At 34.1% G+C, this 27,251-nt stretch overlaps 1 protein-coding gene and 1 non-coding gene across 3 annotated transcripts; both read right to left on the reverse strand.

The window, feature by feature from the left end:
• Window positions 1-1,389: 1,389 nt before the first annotated feature.
• On the reverse strand, window positions 1,390-26,966 carry Rnpc3 (RNA binding region (RNP1, RRM) containing 3). 2 transcript variants are annotated; one of them, XM_028895366.2, is made up of 15 exons: window positions 26,704-26,966; window positions 24,998-25,045; window positions 21,479-21,597; window positions 18,902-18,985; window positions 18,373-18,484; window positions 17,467-17,535; window positions 16,320-16,462; window positions 12,583-12,708; window positions 11,178-11,326; window positions 9,123-9,284; window positions 7,728-7,822; window positions 7,559-7,617; window positions 5,173-5,305; window positions 4,513-4,584; window positions 1,390-1,512 (listed from the first exon to the last, which is right to left on the reverse strand). In XM_028895366.2, exons 1-14 carry the CDS (start codon window positions 26,893-26,895, stop codon window positions 4,528-4,530), a joined length of 1,548 nt encoding a protein of 515 aa, XP_028751199.1. In that variant the 5' UTR covers window positions 26,896-26,966; the 3' UTR covers window positions 1,390-1,512; window positions 4,513-4,527. The 2 variants fall into 2 exon arrangements, with proteins under 2 accessions (XP_028751199.1, XP_028751198.1); XM_028895365.2 differs by lacking the exon at window positions 1,390-1,512 and adding an exon at window positions 2,587-3,459.
• LOC114711025 lies at window positions 14,081-14,183 on the reverse strand. Its single transcript, XR_003737115.1, has one exon. It is a non-coding gene; the product is annotated as a U6 spliceosomal RNA (small nuclear RNA).
• Window positions 26,967-27,251: the final 285 nt, after the last annotated feature.

A 27,251-nucleotide genomic window follows, 5' to 3' on the forward strand; every position in this document is an offset into this window, starting at 1 on the left:
GCACATATAACTTCAAAACAAAACAATTAAATTTTTTGATAACTGACCATACAAAGAGTATACTTATTTACCTGAGAGAGAACTTTTTCAATTTTTATTAAAATCTTCTCGCCCATTTTACTGAATACCATCTCTCTTTTTATCCAGCTAACTAGTTCACTCTGATCCAGGTCATGTGTACAGCTAAACCTTAATCTTCTTTAGTGACTCATTGAAGAACTTCTGTATTTGTCTACTGTTTGCATCAGATCTCAAGATTTTCCTTATTGTATTCTATTAAAGGTTCTTTAACTACTTGACCAGCTAAACATTATCCGCATGTCCTAAGGTTCACCTCTCTCTATTTCTAATTCCTATTGAATTCTTTTATTCTGTCCATTCTACAATGCCATAAATACAAGGGAAGAAGCTATCATTCTCAAGGGCATATCGGTGACAGCACCAGCTGTAGCAGGAATCTTAAATGGAGCCAGGTATTGGGGTGAACTCTGGAAGATCAGAGAAGCAGAACAAGCCACAGCTTCCTCACCTCGCCAATTCCTCAGCTGATCTTGTTTCCTCAGACTGGAAGCTTCTGTGTCCTCATCCAAAAATGGATCTCAGCTGAACTGCTGCTGTTCAAAGCCTGAAAGCTTAACCAGCTAGTTCCTGGTTTTCACGCCTTATATAACTTTCTGCTATCACTTCCTGGGATTAAAGGCATGAATCATCATGTTTCCAGTGTGGCTTTAAACTCACAGAGATCCAGACAGATTTCTGCCTCTGGAATGCTAGGATTAAAGGCGTGTGTGCCACCATTCTCTGGCCTCTATATCTAGTGGCTGTTCTGTTCTCTGACGCCAAATAAGTTTATTAGGGTGCACAATATTTTGGGGAACACAATACCACCACAACCAGCCTTTGGGGAGCCGCTCTAAAGTAAAGGTATATTCTATATAAAAATAAAGATAAAGATATATTCACCGGTGACAAATAAGAACTTTTGTAAAAATCTAATTCTTCTACCAAAAATACATTTTACTAAGGGAACAAAATAATTTACTATAAGAAACATGTTTACCTTTGAGCAATGGTTCTACAGAAATTAAGTTTACAGATATAAAATTCAAATTAGAGGTTAGAAATGGTCACAAATATTAACAGATAAATCTACCATTATCAGGAGAGGGGGCGGTGATAGTCTCAATAAAAATTGAAACTCTTCTTAAAACAATTGCCTAAATAATACTTGTAAAAATATGTGTATATAGGTAAGAATGGAAAATAAAAGTATTAAGAATCATAAAGGAAAATGTATAGTTAGTACTAAAAAATTAATAGTTCATATTCATTGCTAAGTAACAATTCCTTAGATATATAAACAAATAATAAAAAAATTATAGACACTGCTGAGAAGAAAATAATTTATTTGAATGCTTTCAAAGTTGTTACGCACAGTTCCAAGGTCCAGATGGCCAATTTCTTCTCTCATAGTTCCACAGTACTTGGAAAGACAGAGAATTCAGAAGGAACCTAAAACATCACAAAAGCCCGTTAAAAATAATAATAATTCAATTCATTAACTTTAAAAAGCCCAAATACTTATATGTAGAAAATTAGTGAATCATGTCAGCACAACAAAATATATATTAATGACTGCTACTTATAATATTATAATACTTAAATCTAAACTAATTCAATTGCATATATCAAGAGAATATAATCTCGGGCTAGAGAGATGGCTCAGAGGTTAAGAGCACCGACTGCTCTTCCAGAGGTCCTGAGTTCAATTCCCAGCACCCACATGGTGGCTCACAACCATCTGTAATGAGATCTGGCACCCTCTTTCGTATATATAATAAATAAATAAATCTTAAAAAAAAAAAAAGAGAGAATATAATCTCAATTTTGGTAAGTTTCTAATATTAGGGTGACAAATAAGAGAATTTTGAGTAGTTTTATAGCACTTATATTAGTACCATTTCCAATGTTGAGGATTTTTATTTTACTACTAAAAAAACATTGTATGACTAAGTTGGTATGCAATGGCCAATCACTTTAACAAAGTACCATCTAAACTTGTCAGTGGTCCTTTCTATTACTAAGGGAACCTTTCAAATTATATTGGATGTAATTTCAAGTGATTTTGACTTATATTTCTAAGATAAGAGTCTAAAAATATTTTTACATAGAAACTCTTCCTTGGTAGTTCTCTCTATATTAATAATATACTAGAATCAAACTCAAAGTCAGAAAATGGGTAATACATTATTACCTAATTTAGAGTTATCAGGATTTAAATGTGCAGGAAAATTTAAGACTAACTGTTCTGAGAGATTCTAGTCATCATACAGCCTGGAATCACTGTTCTTATTTCTAGAAGATAATTTACTAAGCTATCTGAAGTATAACATGTCTTATCTATCATTCTTTTCAAGTTTATATATGTATATCAAAATTTATATATACATACACATATATATTTAAATCTAGTTTTTTAATTTTTCATTTGTGTTTTGAAAAGACCAACAGTAAGGGAAATCCTTCCACTTCTCAAAGACATTTCATTTAGACTGTCGATGTGGTATCTGTTACTCTACTTTGAGATTTTTATAGAATTTTGTTAGTTTCAATATAGTTATTAATAAAGGGAAAAAAGATCCTTTCCCAGTCAAATTTTAGAACATGTTATATAGAACAACTCTGCTGGATAGCCTTGTCAACTTGACACAACACCAAATAACCTGGGGAAACAGTCCTAATAAACCATTGTCTAGACTATGCTGGTCTGAGAGCATAAGATGGTCTTGAATGTTAAATGATGCAAGATCCAGCCAATTTTGCGTAGCACCATTCCTTAGGAAAGGGGACCCTGAACAGTGTAAGAGAGCAAAAAGCTAGCTCAGACTAAGCAAGTGAGGATCTATATGTTTATTCTCTCTCTGCTCGACTGTAGATATGAGTTTTTAAACTCATGCCTCGCCTTCCCCACAACAATGAACAGTAACTTGGAAGTATAAGACAAATAAACCCCTTCTACCCTAAGTTGCTTCTGGTCAGGGTATTTGTCACAGCAACAAAAATGAAACTAGAACGATACCTCAATAGGATATATCATGAAACAGAAAGCCAATAGAGAAGAAATACTACCATACTATTCAGTAAAACATAAGTATACACTAAGTGACCTGATTCACTAACTTTCCCTGAAAAAAACTCCTTGATTATATGACAACATAGAAAGTTAAACAGTGAATCTAGAATACAGGTAAAATATTTGTTCAGGCTACAAAAATAACTTGAGAACCATTTCATTTGAATGAAGTATAAAAAGTATTGCTTAATCTGGATAAATGATAGAAGGAAGACAAAACATTTCTAGAAAACAAAATGAAACAAAACCACTGCCCCAAAAAGGATACAACAAGAAAGGATACACTTGTATGACAGTATTACAGCAGTATTTACGCAGGAATGCTTCTAAAGAAGAACAGCAGAATGTAGTTTATTTTTTTTTCTACTTGGTAGCAAATAGATTTATAAACGATTTACTAAAACACAGACTGAAATTCTTCATTTTTTCTGTACAGTACTTATGAGACATCTGATTGTCTTGAAAGAAAACTTAAATACTCCAAGAAACTCAGAGATTCAACAATAAATAAATCTTTCTATTTTTATAGTGTTTTCCCCCAGTTAAACAGCAATTTTGACCAATTATTTTCATGTTCTTCCAGGTCCTAAGAGTAGAAAAACTAAAAGAAAAATATCTCTAACTCACACCCCAAAAAAAAAAAAAAAAAATCCAGAAAGAGCTATTCCACTCATTTCCCAAAATAACAACTTAATTTAAAATCTATAGCTCTACCACTTGAAATCATGTACTTACTTACATAGGTAGTCAATGTGTTCCAAATAAATTATGCCTCATAATCATGTTTGTAAAGAATGTTAATCATTCTAAATACACAGCATGGGAGAACTGTAGTAACTGTTTCCTTCAGTTTTCAATGCCGTCCCTGACCAAACACCTCACTGTCACCTAGGAACTCAATGACTGTGCAATTGGTCTGGTGTCAGTAAGAATACCCAACTAGTCCTGGCTTCCATGATATTGCAATTTTAGTACTGCAATTACTACATGCTGAGAAATTCCTTAACAGGATAAATGGGACTACCTGTCACCAACCTCAGAACAACTGACACAGAAGCTCTTGGAGGGAAGGACCAGCAACCTCTTTTTATCAAGCTCTCCAAGTGAGTACAACATAGATTAGAAATTAAAAACATCATGCAGGGACATATACAAAATAACAAGCAATACATTCCCTTTACAAAATTCTCTAAAATTGTTACATACAAACTGACTTCATTCTAATTATAATTTTGAAGTTAATGAGAATGAACTATATACACCACAATTTTCTTAAAAACTTATAAAATACATCTAAATTAGTAACCCATAAGATTTTATGCTTCCTTACTTTTACTCCAAGAAACTTTTGTATCTTTTACTGTTTTCTCCATACTTACCTTTATCCATTGCTATCACTTTCGTTTTCCTTCTTTAGAGTCTTGTTTTGGTCTAGCAGATCGAGCAAACTGCTAATGCATTAAAATTAAGGCTTCCATCGAGAACACAAGTGACTTTTTTAATCATCAAAATCTAATATATAAAAATATATACTATACAGTTCTAATATCTAATATAGAAAATAGCACTAAAATTATTTTCCTAATTCTTTATAACTGTCACTTTTTTTTATCTGTACCCTCACTAATTCTAATTTAAAACTTGAATTTACTGTAAGACAGCTATGCAATGATATATTTTGGACATTGGAATACCAAAGCAGAAATGTGAATTACAATAAAACTACAGTGGAATCCCTTCCAATTACCCCAAGTATATTTCTAGATAGTATGTCTTGACGTTAACATGAGGAAATAATTCAGAGCTGAATAAATGTATAAACTTGGCTGAACTTTTCCTTACATTGCAAAAGTTATATTATTTTCCAATAATGATTAAGAAAATTTGTCATCTGATCTAAGGCACATTGAACTGTTAAGTAAAAATGCAACCTTAAATAACAATTGTTGATATTATTATAAATGATAACTTGAAATTAATTATTTATACTCCACTGCTAAAATCCCCAAGAATTTAGAATGGATTGGTTTAAAGGATACAACCACCATGGGTTTTCCAAAAAGAACATAGCCATTAGCTTCTTTTAAGGCTTTAGCTGCTGCTTTTTCATTTGGAAGTCCAACAAAAGCTTGTCCTTTCATGCGTCCTTCTTTCATCAAGCGGATATCAAACCTAGACGTAGTAAAAAAAAAAAAAAAAAAAAAAAAGTAATTATGACTTAAAGCATATCAATTTTAAAACCATGGGTCAAAGGTTTTAACAGTCCACAACTTGGCCATTTCAATATAACAACAGAACTATTAGATAAGTATTAAAACTAGATATTCTAAAATTCTATTTTGTATTATTCTTAACAAGCAACAATTATATTATGCTCATAAATTAAAAATTATATCACTAGTGAAGATAAAAGCGAACTCTTAATTTGTTGCTGTACTATGATCCAGGGTTCTAATAGAGTTATATTATCAACAAAGCAAGCTCAAATTTTTTATTTAATCTTTTTTATCACACTTGCAATGAGTTCAATATTATATACTCAAGTGATTTACATGTAAATCAGGTAATTGGTTTATATTGTTGAATTTACATTATTATAAGCATTTAGAGACCAAAGCGGTAGATACTTATCAGATACTCAAAGCTATCATTTTATTAATGGTACGTGGACACAGAATGACTCTTCCAAGCATAGGGATAAAGTCACACATTATTCCTAGTATACTCTCCCAGTATCTTATTATACAGTACAATCATATATAAACATTTTCGAGAAATAACTGTTTTTAAAAGCTATTTATAAAATGAGATTGCAATTTACAATGAAAACATGATCTAATATTATAAACCCCAAAAACATAAAACAAAAAGCTGGGCATGGTGATATATGCTTATAACTGCAGAAGTAGGGAGGTAGAAACAGATGGCCCCTGATTTACTGGCCAGCCAGACAAGCCATCTTCACAACTTGGTGAGTATTAGGCCAATATAAACTGTGATGTAATTCTGAATGGTTTTATTAAATAAGAAACACAGAGCCAAATGCAGGGTTAAAAGCCCAAGAGGTCAGAACAGCAGCTAAGAGCTAAGACCAAACCCACCTTCTTACCCCTCGCTGTGGCTGTCATCTTTCCCGTCAGGAAGAGACCTACTTCCTGTGTGTCTGTCTTTTTATTGACTTTCTGTTCTGCCTTCTCATTGGTTGTAAACCCAACCACATGACCTCCTCGTCACTGCCTGTCTATACAGACCTCCAGGTCTCTATGGTTGGTACTGAGATTAAAGGTGTGTGTCTCTCCATGCTGGTGGTGTCCTTGAACACATGGAGATCTGCCTAGCATGTGATTGGGATTAAGGGCATGTGATACCACTGCCAGACTTCTGCTAAATGGCTTCTTATTAGCTCTGACCCCCAGGCACTTTTATTTATTAACATACAAATAAAGTCACATTTCAGCACAAATAAAGTATCACCATAATAAACACTTGTCTCAAGCAAACAAACAAACGTTATAAAAGGAGGGTGTGTGCTGAACACATACAGGCACATACACACACAAACAGGTGTAACCACCCATCTATGCATATTTGTGAACACACATGTAAACATAAGTGAAAATGCAATGCAATTATTTTTTTTTGCAATTATTTTTTTGCAGTGAAATTTTTTTAAACATCATTATTTGTCTCAGAGGAAACAATCATTTAGGGATCTACAGCTTTTTCTAAATTGATATTTTCTTTCAACTCGAATTGTAATTATAGGCAAGATAATAACAAAAATAATCTTTACAATATACATCTTGTATGTACTTGCACATATGAACATAAAATATATCCAAAAGAAACACAGGTAGGTAAGATTTTAAAAGTATTGGTTTCACTTAGAAATTAAATAGCTAATGTTATTTTAGAAATAAAAATTTATGAGTTCTGACCCAACTAGAAAACCTATCTTTGGAGATGGGCCAACAAAACCAATGAACCAAGCTCTCCAGGTAGATATTAGGCAATGCAAAAAAAAAAAAAGAAAAGAAAGAAAAAAAGAAAAAAAAAGTTGAGTAGCAATGCTTTAGTGTCAAAGGGCTTTGGACAAAATATATTAGAAGACCTGTATGTATAAATAAGAATTTAGCAGAATATAACAATAAGAATTTCTTTACATTTAGTTTATCAGCTTTCATACTAGGAAAAACTGAACAGTTATAACAAATATCTGATTTAAAATATTAAAAATATTATTTGCTCATTAATATAGAAATTCATCTATTCCTGTTCTATACTTCTAAAAAGACATTTATTTAAGAGAACAAATGATTCATCATGTGGGTTTAATCCCCCCCCCCCCCCGCAAAAAAAAACAAGCATAACACAGTGAATTTGTAATAGCTAACACATTAATTTGAGATTATGTCTGCCACTTACATTATCCGCTGTGTTTCTGAAGAAAAGTCAACATATCTTCCAAAGATAAATTTAAGGTCCTAGAATTTGAAAGTAATAATAGAAAAAGGTAAGACAAATAATAACAGACAAATAAGAAAAACAGGGGGAAAAGTACAATAACAAAATCAAATTGCAAGTTTCACCTTACCTTTTCTTGAACATGTCTAGCTAAATTCTTTACATAAATTCGGCAGTTTGGTTCACCAGGTTCATAACTTCTGAAAACTGAAAGGTTTTCCATTTCTTTTTAAGAACAAAGCAAAATAAAGATATAAAATTAAAATATAACCAGCAATTTTTTAGATAAAATAACATTCAATTTTAACTGCTAAAAAGGCAAAAATAAGCTTCATGAAAATGGTAACAGATAATAGTAACATTATACAAATAGATATGAAATTATTCATTAAAATCTAAAATGAATTATATAAAAAAATTGAACTTTTGTTTAAAATTTCTCAATTATATAGAATTAAAATTTGTCCCCAAGAGGAGTCACTTTATTAAAAATCCTAAATATGTGATGACAACCACTTATATTACTATTCTGCTTAAAATGAACTTCCCAAATCACTAGTCACTGTCATATTCAAACATAAGAATAATGCATTCAAAATTAATAGCCATAAATATCAGACAAAAGTCTTCAAAACTCTAACAGTTCCTCATATTTACTGCCAGTTATCTGCTTTGGAAAACTAGATTTTATATTCAAATATATTAAGTGGAGGATGATTCCTTATTATTGTGGAGAAAGGTATTTGTAACAACAATGGCAAATCATTTAATTAAAAAATAAATAAAAAATCATTTAGTAGTGTGGTGGTTTGAATGTGAATGGGGCCTATAGGCACCTATGTTTAAATACTTGGTCCCCAGTTGGTAGAACTGTTTGGAAGGATTAGGAGGTGTGGCCTTGGAGGAGGACATGTGTCAGTGGGAGCAAGCTTTGAGATTTCTAAAGACTTGCACCATTCCTGGTATGCTCACTCTTCCTCCAGCTTGTGATCAAGACATGAGCATTCAGTTGCTCCTACCATGATGTCTTTGTTCTGCCATCATGGACTCTAAAACATGAACCCAACTACAGGCTTCTCTTGTAAGTTGCCTTGGTCCTGGTATTTTGTCATATAGAGAATTATTAAAATATATGAAAAAAAATTTAAAGTAAAGAATATTGGAATATTAAATTCTAAATTCAGATTTCTAATCACCATTTTTAATAATCACCTTGTATCGACTTTAGATAATGTATGATAATGATTTGTCAGCTATTTTATATACAGTATATGTAACTTCAGACTTGTGAGACATATTGATTACCCAAATATTTACTGCAAGCACTGTATGGTAAGGAACTTCCCCAGTACTAGGTGAGTCTTTAAAAGAAGAAATGTCAACAAACTAATTATAGAGAGACACTAAAGTGCTCATCTTAATGTAAATGACCCATAGAGTTTTCTAATTTTAGTAAGACATGAAAAATAGAAGTAGAACACTAAATATAAGATGGATTATGAGGTGGTTTATGTGATTATATTACCTTCTCTAGAAATTCGACCCTTTTCCAACTCCCTTCGAGAAATACATTGTGAGGGCATTTCATCAGAATCATCTTTAATCTCTTCTGTGATGCTCAAATTAGGTTTGGGGAAAATTTTTCCAAATCCTGTATTTGAATCATCAAGTCCAGTATCTGGTAAATCTAAGAGTTCAACATTAGCATCAGTCATTAAATAAATAAATGAATGAATGAATGAAACAAACCAAAAAAAATTCATGTTTGAAAACATAATTTAGGTTTCTTTTCCTGTACAATTTACAAAAGTATCATTTGGCAATTTTTAGTGTTTCTCAGTATCTCAGGACAGAAGCAGGCTAATCTTTTCTGTAAAGTCCAAAGAATAGTGGTTTAGGGTTTTGTGGGCAAGGACAAGAATTTGGTTTTGACTATTCAGTTCTGTTATTGTAGCATGAAGGCAGCCATAGACAATAGTTAAAGAGTCAAAGGCTTGCTTTGTAGTGTTAGTTAGGGGGCAAAGAGAAAAGAAAATGAATTAAGCTTTAGTATACTCAGTTTGATGTACCAAATGGAAATGTGATGAAAATGCTCAATGTTAGATAAGAGTGTGTATATTGGTATGTAACAATTGATTGTTTAACCTCTCCCTCCAAAACAGTAATAACTACATGTTAAAATAAATGTGTAATTAGTTAAATTATAAAATTAATAGTATTCTAACCAAATACAGTGACTCATGATAACATACAACGGTTATAAGATACATAATACAACATCAGAATATTGTTAAACAATCTTACTGCTTTCAACATAAATTAGAAGATTTGTGTCAACATGTTAGGCTGAAATGAACAAAACAAAAGAGTTGTTCCATTTGGGGATACAAAAACATTCCATTAACCCCTTCCCCACCGTTTCAGGAAAGGTAAGTAATAATGTTCATCCTTCATGGACAACTATTTCATACTTAAAAAATTATTTAACTAAGTATTTTTCAAGTTAACATTTTACTTTAGATAGCAACATACTAAATTTTAAAAATATGAATTTTTGCATTAGCAGTAACTGACTAGAACTGGCAAAAAATGTTGGATGATGAATAGGGTTAAGTACTACTAGAAGTCTTCCAAATAAAAGCAAACATTGGAAACTCAAAAGTTAGCTGGGGAAATGAAACAAAACATGTTACATATAAAAGTCTTAGTATAGGAAATATATTACACAAATAGAATATCTGTAGTCTAAAAACATAAAACAGTGAAAAGACCTCATGTTTCTACTATCCAACAATTACAGCTTTGACACTGATACAGAATGGGATAATGGACTGCCTTTCATAAGCATATAGAATGTTTTATTCGAGCATAAAATTGTATCCCATAAATGTGTTTAATTTTTATTATTCAATTATACTAAAAGAATATTAATGAAAGGTGACTAGCCGTTAAATGAGAAACAATGAAAAATAGAAACATTAAAAATAAAGCTAATTCAGGCTGCAGAGATGGCTAAGCAGTTAAGAGCACTGGCTGCTCTTCCAGACGTTCTGAGTTCAATTCCCAGCAATCACAAGGTAGCTCACAACGATCCATAATGAGATCTGGTGCCCTCTTCTGGCCTACAAGCATTCATGCAAGCAGAACACTGTATACATAATAAATAAATATATCTAAAAAAATAAAATAAAGCTAACTCAAAAGGCAATACATTGTTACTTACTATGCACAAAAAAAGGAAAAAGAAATGGAACAAGAAATTAAAAGTTCACTCACTACATATACAGTCCTTACTAGAATTCTTTATTATAAAAAGTAATCAAACATGCAACAAGAAATATACTCTAGTATTTACTCAACAAATACTCAAAAAGAATGAGGCTGGAATTACAAAGCTTGCTCAGTTTAAGAAGTACTAGTGACTAACCGAGAGCTCTATGCGTGCTCTCTACAAACTAAGCTACAACCTCAGTCTGTAACTGTATACTTCAAGTAAAGCAGACAAACACTACTATAAAATTTGATTTTAACATAAAAATGGTTGTCAAGTGTATGAAATAAATAACTAAAGTTTTCTTACCAGAATTTTTTTCCTCATTGTTCTGTTCCTTCTCCAAATCATTCTTAAATGCTGCTGGCATGTTGGTAGATATATTGAATTCAATTTTTTTATTGCCTACAGGTTGTGGTTGATCAAATACATCTGATGGTAACAGCACAGGATGCAAACTGGTATTTATAAACAATCATAAGATTATTATTTAAAATAAAATTCTAAGAACATTATTTCAGATTTTCTTTAAATTAAAAAAGCTCATGATGATAAAACATTCTATACATTTTTTCACTACACAAACTGACTAGATTTAGTACTCCAATAAAGCTTAATAGATGGTAATGGTACTATTAAACACCTAATTTATAAATGAGGGAACTGAGGTTAAAACAAAGTTTAATAAATAAATAAATAAATAAATAAATAAATAAATAAATAAGTTGGGACTTATCTATTCATTTTAAACAGCAGATTTACCAGGGGCAGGGAGGTGCGCACTTGTTCAGTCAGTATAAAATAACTTTTGTTTGTTATTTATTTTTTATGTGTGGTGAGGAACATTTTTAGGTCAGAAGACAAACTGTAGTAGATATCTCTTTCCTTCTACCATGTGGATATTTAAGATCAAACTCTAGTCATCACCATTGGCCACAAGAACCTTTACCCATAAAAGCACCTTGGAGACCATTTAACACAGGAGTAAGCTTGGTAGATGTAGCAGAGATTTACTTTGAACTTCTAAGCATTCTGTGTCTCTCCCAAGTGCTAGGATTACAGGTACATATATATATACCTCATCATCTGGCAGTATTTTTAATACGGTATATATTGTATACTTCGTAATCAGTGCTGTGGTATGCAACAGTCACTAGCTACATGTAGATAGTGAATTTCTATAAAGAAAAATGTCTAACTACTCAACATTTTTATACAGATTGTATGATGAAATAATATTTTGAGTATAATGGAGTAAGTAATTATAACTAGCCTTGATTTGCTCATTTTTACTGTGTAGTAAGGCTACTAGAAAATGTGGCTTACATTGTTTTTGCTGTTTAGCATTATTAAGAGTTAAAAGCATGAGATTGCCATGTCAACACAGAAAGAGGTTAAGGTGTCATAATTTACACATAAGATTATTTCTATTAAAACGTAACTTGCAGAAGAGTTAAATGAACTTAAAATTGCAATCACTAGTAAGAAGTAGTAAATATGCCTAATAAGAGAAGATACGAATGTGAAATGAATACTGAATATTATTAAATGCTGGTAAACAAATAGAATTATGAAAACTTTATAAGTTTGGCAAACAGAAACCCAGTAATCAAGTAAGAAAACTGACTAACTGCCAGACTGAAGAATAATGAGTTAAGTGAATAATCAAAGCACATACAAACAACCCTCATTTCATAAGTATACATAAAACTACCTCTGTGAAGTTGACGAAGGTATATTCAACATATCCTTTATTTTTCGCTTTTTTCTCACTTGGCGTGGCTTTGTGGCTTTGGGTCTTTTGGGCTGAAGATTTGCTAGTTCCATTAGTTTGTTCATTCTGTTAAGAAAAGGGAAGGTAAACAAGAGTTGATATTCTAGAATATGGTTTATATCTCTAATACGAATATATTTAAAACTAATTAGGATAACTTTAAAGCCACCAATAGGCATAATCAATATGAACAAAATTCACATTCTAAATTGACCTGTACCATTTAAATATTATTTTTAATAAAACCATGCGTTTAAAAAATTTACACAAAGTGACTAGAGAGTCTGTCAAGTGTTTCATCATTGATTTTGGTGTATCCTTACAAAACAATGTAATAAAAATTCAGGACATTTTCCCTTTCTATTTTTAAGCATTCTATCTTATTAACCTGTTTTCCTATGAAATATGAATGATGAGTCCCAATGGTATTCCATAAATTCCTTGTGCATGCCTAGATGTCTAGAAATTCCTTATTCTGATCATTATTTCTCTTATTACCTCATTAGTATCACCATATTTATTAATTTCTCCATCACATTTAGTTAAAGAAAAAAGTTTCCAAATACTAAAGTTGCTTATAAGTAACAAGTAGAAACTGACAACTGTTATCTCATATATAACTTTTTTCCATTATGACTCTGGTCAGTTAATGTTTAGAATGGATCCTATTAGGATAGTTTGGTATCTGTCACAAAGAAGCAATTAAAAACAACTCAGTACAACTCTCTCAGGGCTTCATTTATGAAACTTGAAGGTAAAATGGATATACACATACAACACATTATATAGAAAGGTGGGTGTGGCTAAAAATTTTAGGCTATTTTTCTAATAAACAGGTGAAGTATAAGCACATACTACATAATAGGAAATTTCACAACAATCAAGTCTCATAAAAACTTGCATTAAAAAGTTGAGCACGGTAGCACACGGTTGTATTCCAGCACTCAAGGAAGATTTCAAACGTGGCAAAGTATATATAGCAAATTACTGGCAGCTAGGGCTAACGAGTGGGTCTGTTTCTAACCAAACACAATAAAAATGTTATTAAAAATACAAACATTTGAATATTCAAAACACACACTAAGCATTAAAATTATCCACCCAAAATATACCAACCTTCTAAAACAAGACCAGGCATATAATAAAAAATTAATAAATATATGACAACTAAATATATTTCTTAAAAATTTTGTCTTATTCCCAGCAGGTAACAAAAACATGCATTAGAAATTGGATTTGTTTTCTTTTAAGACTCAAGATGAATTTTAGGCAGAATTTCATGCTACATTTCTAATTAGAAACTTACAAAAATTAAAATGGGTTTAGTCTAGAATATTAGAGCATTTCTAATTAGGATCACTACTTTCACTTTTTAAAGTATTCCTAAATAGCACTACAAGTTTACTAAAAAATGTTTAAATTATCTAAGAGAATAATTAACAAAATGTAATATTTTATTTTACTCTTTAGCTTGAGCAGGGGTCACATTAATCTTCTCTGTATCGTTCCAATCTTAGTATATGTGCTGCCAAAGAGAGCTCTACTAGCTTGTAGTAAGATAGGTTTCCATGAAGACCTTACCTGCTTTGCTAAACATCTCCCTTCCAAAAAGATTCTATCCATCTTACTTAGTAGTTTGAGTCCCACCAGCAATTTGATTTTTCCAAAGAGAAGAAAAACCACTATTTAGATGGGCAATGGCTTAGTAAAACTGTTGCTGATTAACTGTTTTCCAAGTCTCTGTATGGGTCCTGACTCATACTAACACTTCCTTTTATATCTGACTTTTTGCATAGTTAGTGAAGATTCACATCATTACCTATTAATTACCATAAGGTAGGGGTTGACCCAAGGACCAAATCAAGCTATCTATCTGCTCTTGTATATACATAAAGTTTTGCTGGAACACACCACACCTATTCATGAGGTATAAATATGGCTGCTTTCCTGCCATGAGAGGAGAAGTTGTCATATGTGACCAACACCACACCTCACTCAAGAAGTAAAAGCATTTCTTCTTTGGATTTACAAAGAAAATGTTTGGCCAATTCTTGTACTAAGATAGGTTCAGTTATATGCCAGAAAATTGTTAAGGAATACACAATTTTTTTTTAACAGAAACTTTAAATAAACATGTAGAATCTCCAGGTCAATGAATAAGGGCAGTAACTAGCATGAATGGTTATGCATAGAGAACTTCCAAAATTCCTCTAGAAATCATTCTGAAGAGAACAGAGTATAGGGCAATCAGCTGTTCAAAATATGAAGCCAAGAAGCTTTTTTCTATGGAAGTCATGCCAAACACTGAATAATTAGTGAATAAAATAATATATCCAAAGAAATGTGGGTTATCTTCCTTACTGCTTATAGTATATGATCAGATGATAATACACAACTATGTTTTATGCAAGAGATGTCTTATTTAACAAATATTAATGATTTAACATATATTCAATGCTATTACAACTTTGGCCCAATTTTCTCTGTAAGGTATAGTTTCCTTGAGCTTAACATCACTAGACCACAGCTAAACTTTATAACTGAAAATCATTTTGAATGTATTAATTAGTAATAAAACAAAAGTATGAAAAACAAATGAAATTAGGCCATTAAAAAAAAACATGACATAGCTGGGCGGTGGTGGCGCATGCCTTTAATCCCAGCACTCGGGAGGCAGAGCCAGGCGGATCTCTGTGAGTTCGAGGCCAGCCTGGTCTACCAAGTGAACTCCAGGAAAGGCGCAAAGCTACACAGAGAAACCCTGTCTCAAAAAACCAAAAAAAAAAAAAAAAAAAAAAAAAAAAAAAAAAGACACACATGACTAGTACGAGAATTAAAACAAGAATGTAGGAGATAACTGCTATAATTTGAATATGAACTATTTCCCAATGGCCTATTTGTGAAAAGCTTGATTCCAAACATGGTAGAAGCTGCTGAGGACCGTTGGGTAGGATAAACTCTCAAAGAGGTTGTGGAACCCTGATTTCTTCATTCCTCTTGTTTTTATGGTTCTAAGTTGAGTACTCCTGTGCTGTCTTGTGATCTGCTATGATGGACTGTTTAACCAGAGATCTAGAGAAGTGGGAACATGGCTGGCTGGTCATGGACTGTACCCTCCAAACTGTGAACCAAAGACAATTTTGTTTTTGCATAATAACTCTCCGATACTTCAGTATAATGCTGGTATGCTGACTAACAACTGGCTACTTTGTATCTCATTTAGGATCCTATGTGTCAAGTCTGTCAGTTTTTCAGGATATTGTTTATACTCTTATCTATGAAACACCTTATAAATACATCAAGCCCTTGTAAAAAAAATTACAATTTAAAAAAATAATTTTTAAATTTTTCTTTTCAAAGAAAACCAAAGGTAATTTTGGAGCTACTAAAATTTTAACAAGCAAAGTAACAAATACAGAATCATAAATAATGTGGCTCAATTGTACTCTGTGATACTAAAATCATCAATCTAAAAAATTATTCTCCATTCAAAAACTTTTTCAAAGACCCTAGTATTCACTGAGCTACTGCATATGCTCAAGATCTTGGAGAGGTTTGAGATACAATTTAGTGCAGTCTAATTTTGAATAAATTATATGTGAAATATAGGACGAGCAAGTCTTTTCCACATTCTTATTCTTAGAACAAAAATAAATCATATATGTCATAGCACAAACCTCTGTCGGTCCTCCTCATCACTGCTTTCATATTCTGATTCTTTACTAGATAAATCCTCATCCTCATCTGGCAAGGGAGGTTCCTCAGGTGGTTGAGGTGATGTAGGTGGAAGGGGCGCATGCAATGGCATATAGTCCTCATACTATTTAAAAGAACAAAACAAACACTATGGAAACAAATGATATTTACAGAGTAGACAAATTATTTTGTATAAATTCTTGATTCTCATCAACAGACTCTCATGCCACAGAAATACTTGATTCTTATTTCTCTTCCTCGATACATTCAATGTACATTCAGGAAATATCTGTGATGGTAGACTATTAGATGGTAACAGTTTTGTTTTCTATATTCCTTAGCCATCTAACTATATAAAACTTGGAAATATACCTTGTATTTCACCATGTAAATTACCCCATGGAATAAGAACTTAAAGTCTACATGTAATCCTCCCTGTTTCTGATCTACAATATGTTCTAATCAGCATGGATAGGCACATAATGAAGACAACTTGGGTCATATGAATGACTCAAAACATCCCTCCTTCCCTATTATTTGAAATGGAATAGCCATGACAAGACATGACTTACTATATTAATAGTATCTAATATTACCTTAATAAATTTCTAAGCAACAAGTACATGGTGGTATCATAATAAAAGTTAGAAAGCTAATAATTCATACAACAGAATAGTAGTCAACTTCAAAGAAAATTCTTTTATCTGTATGTTAAAAGCCAAAATATTTCCTATTAATACTATTGATAAATATAGAGTACCACTGTGAAATAACTTCAAGAGCTGACAGCCTACTATGTAAATTAGTGAACAACTTTTAGCAACCTTATTTACCTTTCCAAATGAAGCTAGCTGTATCTGAATTAAAACCACAGCAACAAATTTTTAGATAATTTATTTAAATAAAATTATCTTTTACTTACAGGATAATATGATATTTGGGATCAAAGTACAGAAAACTGGAAGAAATTTTGGCTTTATTAACAAAAGCAATTCTTCCATAGTCTCACTTTCTTCCATTTTCAGTTCTCAACTTTACCATTAGTATATCCAAAGTTGTTACAAAACTGCTAACATTTACCACTCAGGAAAGAAAATGGTGGCTTCTAAAACTCTAAGAACTTCTTACCATAGGAGGTCGTGCAGTAATAGGTCCAAATGGGGTGGGCAAATTCATTTTATTCATAAGATGAAGCACCTTAAAGGAGCAAAATATTTAAAAGTCACATGGAATTAAAGTCAAGATTAATCTCACATATTTTACATAATTAAAAAAATTCAGAAAAACATTCTTTTGTTTTGAGAAAGTCTCACTACACAGACCAGGCTGATCTTGACTCAAAGAGATCCTCCTGCCTCTACCTTCTCAGTGTTGGAATTTAAGGCCTGTACTACTATAAACCCAGCATGTAAAAACACTCTTGATTAATGTAGTAAAAACCAGAGTCACTCTCTGGCCTTCATAGTTCTTAAAACAAGAGAAAATAAGGCACCAGTGTATAGCAGAACCTTGATCCTCCTACAATATTTGTCATTTCTACAAATACATTGATTTTAATTCCTATTACTAAGAATACAATGGTCTTACAATGTAAAAACCTACTGAAAATGTTCTCATACAACTGTCCTTTTTTACTGGGAGACCACGAAACAAAGAAAAAAGAAAATACATACCATTTATATTTTATAATTCTAAGAAGTAACATATTACCATCAAGTTTTTCAAGCATTTGCCGAACCAACACCTTTTCTTTAAGAATTTCAATAAGTCAGTGCTATACTCAAGTAACAGTTATAACAAAGTGCATCATCCAATATAGTCCTCTATTAGTATCCATTCACTGTATTTATGAAGTTATTATTAGAGAGTAGCATGTGACAATTCACCACATTTAAAACACTACATTGAACACTGTCTCTCTGGAATTAATAAATTTCCTTTGTTATAAATAAGTTACAAGCATCAGCACAGTTATCTAAAGTACCAAGTTATAAACCTCATCCAATATGTGAAAGTGAAGTGGATTCTGCATACCTGTACATAGAATTTGGGCACGCTTGCCAGGGCATTTACTATATTTGCAAGGATTGTACTTGAAGGTGGTGGGTACATATATTTGAGGCATGAATTTAGAGGAAAAGTCAGCCTAAAAAAATGAAGAAATATGCTTATTACATTTTAATAATTCCCTATCAGTAACTCACTTTAGATAATCTATTAACACACAAAGCTGCCAAAATGATAACAGTCATGCATTTGTCTTATTTCTTAATATTCCTATTACCTTAAAGAAAATGGAAGCATTTCTTATCAGAGTTCACTTACAGACCTGAACACTTTAACACACTTTATGCCTAATTAAATTCAGTGAGAAAAAAAACCTCATACCTAAAAACTTTTTTCAAAACATTAAATTATACATGACATATTAAAAAGTTGACTTGACTTTAAAAACTATCCTACTTACAGTATATATGTATAATATACATACACACACACACACACACACACACACACACACATATAGCAACAAAGGCAGAATAATAACAACAAAAATGCAAACCCATGATTTGGTGCAATTCCATTTTCTATTGTTAAAAAGTCAGGCTCTTTCTTCTCTTTATCATCTTCCACAATGTCATCCGATCTAGAACATACAGAATCACAAATGATATTATCTTTAGAAAGAGTGAGAAACTGTATACAGAAAAGAAAAATCTTTTCAAACATGTCATTATGAAATCAATTTCATTAGAAAAAAATACAAATAAGCACTGATGAGAAAAAAGAAGAGTATAATTAATCTTTACTTAATCCCCATAGCCAGTTTATGAACATGGTATGGCAATTTTAAATGATCCCAAGAAAACTAAAATACACATTATTCAGGTAATGGGGAACTCAGATCTTTTTCATGTGCATTTATAAACAAAATTACAGATTTGGAGGGCCTTACCTCTTTCACCTTCATCTCTTAAATTTCTGATTCTAATAAGATTGGGTCTTACACTAAAAGGCCTAGGATGTTTTAATTCAGCCAAGTTCCTGGATGATGAAGGTAGTTTGGGTATTAAACTTTGAGGTCAACTAGTGTAATGAAATTCTGCAAAGGCTAGGATTGGAACTAAAATACTGTGCTTTAATTTTTTTTCTTTTATTAAAAATAGATTTTTTTTTCTCATACAATATATTCTGATTATGGTCCCCTCCTTCTACTCTTCTCAGCTCCTCTCCACTTCCCTTCCCCTCTGATCTGCTCCCTTTCTCTCTGTCATTAGAAAAGAACATGCTTCTAAGAGGTAACAACCAAACATGACAAGATATAATAAAGATAAAGAAAAAAAACTATTATATATTGAAGTTGAACAGATCAACCCAGTAGGAGGAAAAGGGTCCCAAGAGAAGGTAAAAGAGTCAGAGATATTTCCATTCTCACTACTAGGAGTCTCAACAAAAACACCAAGCTAACAACCATAACATATGCAGAGGACCTAGCAGAGACCCATGCAGGTTCCATGATTGCTGCTTGAGTCTCTGTGAGCCCCTATGAGCCGTGCTTAATTGGTTCTGTGGGCTATGTCCCCCATCTCCCCCTTGGCTCCTACAATCTTTCTACCTCCTCTTCTGCGTGATTCACTGAGTTCTGAGGGGAGGAATCTGATGGCACTAGGGGCAGCTGGGGACTGGAGTAGAATAGGGGAGAGATAAGGTGGAGGGAGAGAGTTAGGGAAGAGACAGCTAGAACTGGGGGAACATTGGTGGATGGTGTGGAAACCTAGTGCAGTGGAAACTTCCTGAAATGTATGAAGGTGATCCTAATGTGAGGACCCCAGTAATGGGGGATATAGTCTCAAATGACCATCTCTTGTTGCCAGATAAGGCCTCCAGTTTAGGGACTGGGTCACACTAGATTGAGTTGCTGGCCAACAAGGTCTCATGGGAATTCTCAAACAACTGTTTGCTGTTGCTAAGACAAAGGGCTGCTCTCCATAAACTGACAGTGAGGCCCCAATGCCAAGGACAACAACCACACAAACTCACTGAACAAGGAGGGAGAAATTGAGCTGGTGCCTACATGGAAGCTTCACCCCTATATTCTAGTGTCTTTGGTGCAGTAAGGTACTCTGCAGGCTACAGAAAGAGAAATGTGGACAGCAACCCAGTCAAAAAACATTTAACCTACAATCTGTCCTGCCTGCAACATAGGCTAGGGCTACAGTGGCACAGAACCTGTGGGAATGAGTAGCCAACCATGTCAGATTTCACTTAAGGCCCACTCCACTAGAGAACTCATGCCTAACACTGCTTGGGTGACTGAACCAGAGACTAGAGAGCTCAGAGAGCTACAGTAAAAACAAACACTATTGGTCTTAAAAAAAAAAAATCATTAAAATGACTCCTGATGATATCCTGCCATACTCATGGATCAGTGTCTTATCCACTCATCAGAGACTTCCTCCAGCAGCAGATGGGAAAGATGCAGAGACCCACGGCCAGACATTATGCACAGAGGGTCCAAATGGGAAGTCAACAAAAAATCCATGCCTATTCAGGACACCTTATTATCTCTAATAAAGAGTGTTATTCCTACAGATTGAAATCTGAAATCTACTGAAATTTGAAACTTTGAGGCAACATGTTACAAATTAGAAAATTCTACTGGTAACCTCATATAACAGATCACAGAACAGGGACACACTGAAAATATTATATAAATTATCTTCAGGCAAAGTATACAAGGCAGATATGAAACAAACGAATTCCATATTTAGACTTGGGATAACACTTCAAAGATAATCATGTATTGGTAAATATTCCAAAGAAAATACTATTTATCCCAAACATTTTGGGCAGTGGATAACCAACCTATAGTTGCCCTTCTTCTATAAAAGTAGAATGCCATCCACCCCACTTCCTTTTACTTTTGTTACCTTTCAAGGCTTAGTCCTCAGCACAACTAGAAACAGAACTACTGCTTTACTTTTTAGGTTCATTAGAGCAACATTTTATTATGCTTTCAACTTATTTTGTCTGTCAACAATGCAATAACTGTAAAAATGACTGAACACACACACACACACACACACACACACACACACGTCCTTTTCAAGATGGTAGGAAAATATGAACATCTACTTACCTTTTCTTTTTCTCTGTATTTGAGGTGGGACATGGGGAATGAACTCGATCTTGCTCTTTTGCAAATTCAACAACTAAAGTATGGCCTAGCAGTTTCAGCTGATGGAGTCTTGTCAATGCCTTTAGGTATGGCAATAAAAAAATATGATTAAAAAATTACTTGTTAAATCATCTTAATTGAACCAAATTTATATTCTTTTACTATTAATATTGTATCTATTTCCTTCTCAGGCTATTTTATTAATATTACTTCTCAAATTACTGTATTTTAGTAAAATGACATCTGACTCCAATATTCTGTTAACTGCTTATACCTAAGCTGAAAATAACAACAAAAAAAATGTAATAAATCTTCTGGTCATACACAGTAAATTCTAACCACAAAAATCTCAAGGTGACCCTTACTGACACCAAACAATTATATATCACAATCTTGGCCTAAATTGCACTAATCTCCAAGAGAAAATTTTGTTATGTTTTCCTTGGTATGTAATCCCAGTTTCTTCTACCCGCTTAGCATAGCACCTTCTGTCCTACTTTGGAGACAAAAAGAGTACTATGAACTATAAATCCTATTTGCATCCTCATGCTCCACTTTGTATCCATTATCACAAATTAGCTGTCCACATATTCTAAATCCAGCTGTTATCAAGTAAACTCCATCCTCTATCATCTCATGTCTTTCTTTAGCTACTCTTTGGACCAGTGGTTCTCAACCTTTCTAATGCTGAGACCCTTTAACACATTTCCTCATGTTGTGGTGACCCCCAACCATAAAAGTATTTATTTCATTGTTACTCCATAACTTTAATTTTGCTAGAGTTATGAGTTGTAACATATAACTGATATGTAGAATAGCTGATATTTGACCTCAAAAGCGTTGTGACCCACAGATTGAGACCCACTGCAATAAACATGAGGGAATGTTTCAGAATATTCCTTTACACTGTATGAAGATGTATCACTGTGATTCGTTAATGAAGAGCTGAATGGCCAAGAAGTGGCAGGAAGAGATTAGGTGGGACTTCCAGTGAAAGAGAGGACTCAGAGGAAGAAAGGTGAGTTGCAAGCCAGACATAGACAAATCAGCATGAGCAATATGAAAAGATGAGGTAATGAGACACACAACAGAACATAGATTAAAATAAATGGGTTAATTTGAGTTATAAGATCTAGTAGGACAAGCCTAAGCTAAGGCCAAGCTTTCATATTAATGCCTCAACTGAAGGTACCAGGCTCTGCTGACTCCTCATGGGAAGCTTTATCTTGTCAGAGGAGGGAATGGAGGGTGGGTTGGGGAGTGGGAGGAGGGAAGAGAGGGGGATTTGTGGTTAGTATGTAAAATGAATAAAAAAAAATTCTTATTTAAAAAAAAGTCTTCGTGTCATGTCGTTATTTAGGAGCTGGCAGTACAGAGAAAGACTTGCTACAAAGGCAAGTATTAACTACATTATGCTTTACATCATCATTCAAGTACATAAACTATATTCTCTAATAATCATATAAAATCATTCAGACAATTATGGGCCAAAATATGGATGCAAACAAGTTTAATATCTCTTATCCGATATGTCTGGGATCTGAACTCAGATTTTTGGGTTCTTTCGTGTTTTAAATATTCAAAGACATAATCAAGCATCGTGGGGGTAACATCTAAGTCTAAATATGGCATTCACTTGCATCATATATGACACACAGACTCAAGAAACTTATACAATATTTTTAACGTATGCCTGCCTGTTAACTGAGATAGAGAGTAAAACTTTTCACTTGTGACATGTCAGAGGTCAGAACATTCAAGTTTTGGATCATCTCACATTAAGGATGCTCCATATTTTTAAAATTACAGTATTCCTCCTTGATGAAGCTTTGGGTTATTCCTTTTTTTCTCCTCCCTGTTTTATGAAGAGTATGGGCAGAGTGTAGTTTAATCTCAAAACCCAGAAGGCAGAGGCAGAAGCAGTGGCAAAGTAAATCTCTGAGTTGGATGCCAGCCTGGTCTACACAGTGAGCTCCAGGTCAATCACAACTACATTGTGAGATCTTGTTTACAAAAGAAGTCCTGATTAACTCTGATTAGTAAGACTATGCTCATATCTCAGTTATGTCTCAATCACAGACTCTCTCCCTAATTTCTCTTTTGCATCAATATAGCATGTTTTTCACTTTTGCATTTCCTTGTTCTTCCTTTCTTTCTTTTTTTAAAATGCAGTATTTCTCTAGGCTTTTTTTTTTACTTCTTGATTAATTATCCTTTGGCCCATCATAGCCATTTACACATTTGAAGAAACTTTCTTAACCTTGCTCAACACAAGAAAATATTTTAAAATGTTTATAATTTCCATAGAAGTATTTCAAAGACTCCTCGAAATTAACAGATAACGTAAGAATTCATTACACGTCTGTGTAAAGACCCTCATCTTCCTTTTTCATATAAGCTAGTAAGTCCAAAGATCTTGAACTAGGGCTGGAAAGACAGCTCAGCTGGTAAAGGTGCTTGCTGCCAAGACTGATAATCTGAGTTCTATCCTGAGACATATACTTGGAAGGAGAAACCAACTCCTGTCCTCTGACTTCCACATCTGTGTAGTGGTAAATGTGCAAATAAAACATGCACATACGTGAAAAGATCCTGAACTATTCTTTTGTTGTTAGTCCTATATCACTAAGACCTACAAACTTTATTTCTGCAGAACTGGAATTTCAACTCAGGACCCTGTGTATCCTATGCAACACTCTACTGAATTACTTCTGTAGCCTAAGACCCATAAACAACTTCTCTCCAAAGAATACATGTACTTCTCTCTTTATTTTCTTATTGCCCTCTTCAGATTCATATTCTTGCCTCTGCCTCTAAAACAGCTTCCCATGTTGTCTTTCTATCTCCAATTTTTCTCTTCATCCAATCCACTATTTAAGTATCAACCCTATCAGATACTTTTCATATTTTTAGCCTTCTCAAGTTTCAGTTCTTTTAAGTTACTTACTGAACAAAATTTAATAACTCTCTTCTATTTAAATATAGACTCAATTTTTTAGTTCTATTACTGCCACTGCCTTTAGCTCCTGCCTGACTTATTAAGAGTCTATGCCCAATTTTATTGTTTCAGAAACTTAAAAGAACAATTTCTCCTGTTTTAGTCTCAAAATTTAATGACTCATTTGAGGCCTAGTTCAAAGATAATAGCTTTTACAAATGATTCCTTAGGTTTATACCTTTTAATATTAAAAAAAGCACTATAAACTCTACAGAGATATTTATATAATATCCTTTAGAATTTTCTTAAAAACTTATATATGATGTTATTCTTACCTTGCTTAATAATTTATGATTCTTACATTTCAGTATCTAAACACTGGACAAGGTCTAAAATCTGCTAAGCTAATTGTAACATTTTGGGGAAACTCTTGGAACAGAAATGATTTTGCTTTTGAAAATAACAGTTTACTATTACCTTCTATTGCTGTCCTAAGATGGGATAAATCTCTGAAAGCTTTAATAATAAAGAAAAAGACATACCTTTATTGCTGTTTTTTCATTAGGGAAAGTAGCAAATGCTGTATGTTTCTGAAAAAAAAAGATTACGGTACATATTATTTCCAGTATGATTTGTTTCTCATAAAAAGTAACATTTTAATGGAATTTAATATATTAGTAAAATTATAGGAAAGGATGGAAATTTTAGACTATTTAACTGTTTGCTTATTCATTCAATTTATTTATTTATTTATTTGTTAATTTCAGTTTATTTGTTTGTTTTGTTTTTACTAGTTTCAGTCTAGTGGTTCGAAAGCTTTCTTGGGTCAAATTTCTTGAACTTGAAATCTCTTCAGCCTTGGAACATAAGTGGATAAGGACAAACACAATATGTTTATAATAGCAAACAGTTCAACAGACAACAACTTCAAAAATATCTATATTGGGGGGCTAAAGGAATGGGTCTGTGGTAAAAATGGGTAGGGCTCTTCCCAAGAACCTCAGCTGGGATCCCAATATCTGTGTCAAGCAGCTTCATAACCACCTGTATAACTCCAGCTCTAGGAGATCCACTCTACCCTGCAAGGGCACATACACTCCAGCACCCCCATCCACTCCCACCCCCACCCAAACGTACATAATTTAAAGTAAAATAAAGGGTAAAACATCTCCACTTTTCAAAAAGGATCAATCTTAAAACATTTAAACATATGAAATACCCTCAGCCGGGCGGTGGTGGCGCACGCCTTTAATCCCAGCACTCGGGAGGCAGAGCCAGGCGGATCTCTGCGAGTTCGAGGCCAGCCTGGGCTACCAAGTGAGTTCTAGGAAAGGCGCAAAGCTACACAGAGAAACCCTGTCTCGAAAAACCAAAAAAAAAAAAAAAAAAAGAAAGAAAGAAATACCCTCTTATTCACCACACCGAAAGATCTTAAATTTTCATACTGCCCAAGATAAAATTTAAAAGCATTAATTAATAGCAGAAGCACCCCTCAAGTTAAATGTTCTCTTTCTGCTTTATTTTTCTAATTCGTTTCAACAGTGTGAGTCTAGTTTTTTAATTCTGGGTATTTTTAAAACCATCCTGAAAAGGTGAAAGGAATGATGTTACTGAAAAGTTCTATTTTGGTAAGTTTGAGTCTTTTTTATTATAAGTCTAAAGTTGTCCAATCTGACCCAACATGACCTTAGTATACTTAAATTGCGCCAGAGAATATTTTTATTTGAACTTGTTGGAATACACAACACTAAATGCTCAAAATCGGTCTTTCTTCTAAATTAACAAGTCTCAATTTTGAGTATACAATTAAGTCTCCTGAAATTTTAAAACCATTGGTGTCTTGGCTCCATTGGACTTTCAACTCTCAAAATAGCGTTCGCTGAAAGATTACTTCGGGAAAGTTTCCTGACTGTCAGAAACGTATGACATCGAGTTCACTCAGCTGTCTGAACCAATGTAATTCCGGCTCTACAACCAAAATTTAAAATAAAAAAAAATAATCCTTCTCCACACGTCCGTAACAATCTAACAGAAACCTGTCCATGTCTAGCGCGTTTTGAATTCGCTGGGTAGATGCACAAAAGGGGCCACACAGCGTCCCTCTCCGCGCCCACGCCTCTCCTCGGCCCTCGGCGCAGGGCCGTGGTGACGTCACGGCCGGGCTCGCGGCGCAGGCGCAAAGCGGCCGGCCCGCCGGGTCCCTTGGGCCCGCCCCGCCCCCGTCCCCCCGCGAAGTGCGCACGCTTACCAGGCGCCCCTTGTCGGACAGGACGCGCACCGACTGCGCCCCGAAGTACTTGAGCAGGTCCTCCTTCTCCTCCGCTGTCAGCTCGGCCGGCAGGTGCCTGACGAGGAGGGTGCGGTCGCCCCGGGGCGGGGAGAGCGAAGCGGAGCCTGGGCCTCCTCGCGGCAGCGGCAGCGGCGGCTCGGGCACCGCCATGGTCCGCGCGGAAGCAGCCGGCGGCAGGCGCGCCCTCCGCCGGCGCTGCCGTCCCAACCCGGTCCGCCTCGCGCGAAGGATTCTGGAACCTGGGAAATACCGCGAGAGTTGGCCTCCTCGCGAGAAGGGCCTCCCGGAGCTCTCGGCGAACTCTTAGTAGGCAAGAGTCGGGGTGCGCCGCGGTTTGAATTCAGCGAGACGTTGACAGAAAACTGGGGGCGAAAGAGACGCGGTTGTTAAAAGACCAGGCGTCTTGGCGAAGAAGAGGAACCTCGGTCGCGTGAGAGACAGAGGCTGTGTAGTCCCAAGGACCGAGTGCTGAGGGAGCGTGTGTTAGTTTTTAACGCTACCACCGC

Source organism: Peromyscus leucopus, chromosome 6 (genome assembly GCF_004664715.2).
Source record: "Peromyscus leucopus breed LL Stock chromosome 6, UCI_PerLeu_2.1, whole genome shotgun sequence".
In the NCBI taxonomy this organism is placed as follows: Eukaryota; Metazoa; Chordata; class Mammalia; order Rodentia; family Cricetidae; genus Peromyscus; species Peromyscus leucopus.

What these genes read in the sequence shown, in the direction of transcription:
- Rnpc3 (XM_028895366.2), bottom strand. Translation starts at nt 26,895, where the DNA reads ATGGCGGTGCCCGAGCCGCCGCTGCCGCTGCCGCGAGGAGGCCCAGGC. An exon ending in TCAGAAACACAGCGGATAAT is followed by an intron (nt 5,306 to 7,558) that starts GTAAGTGGCAGA and finishes TACTACGTCTAG; the next exon opens with GTTTGATATCCGCTTGATGA. An exon ending in TTGGAAAACCCATGGTGGTT is followed by an intron (nt 4,585 to 5,172) that starts GTATCCTTTAAA and finishes TTAATGCATTAG; the next exon opens with CAGTTTGCTCGATCTGCTAG.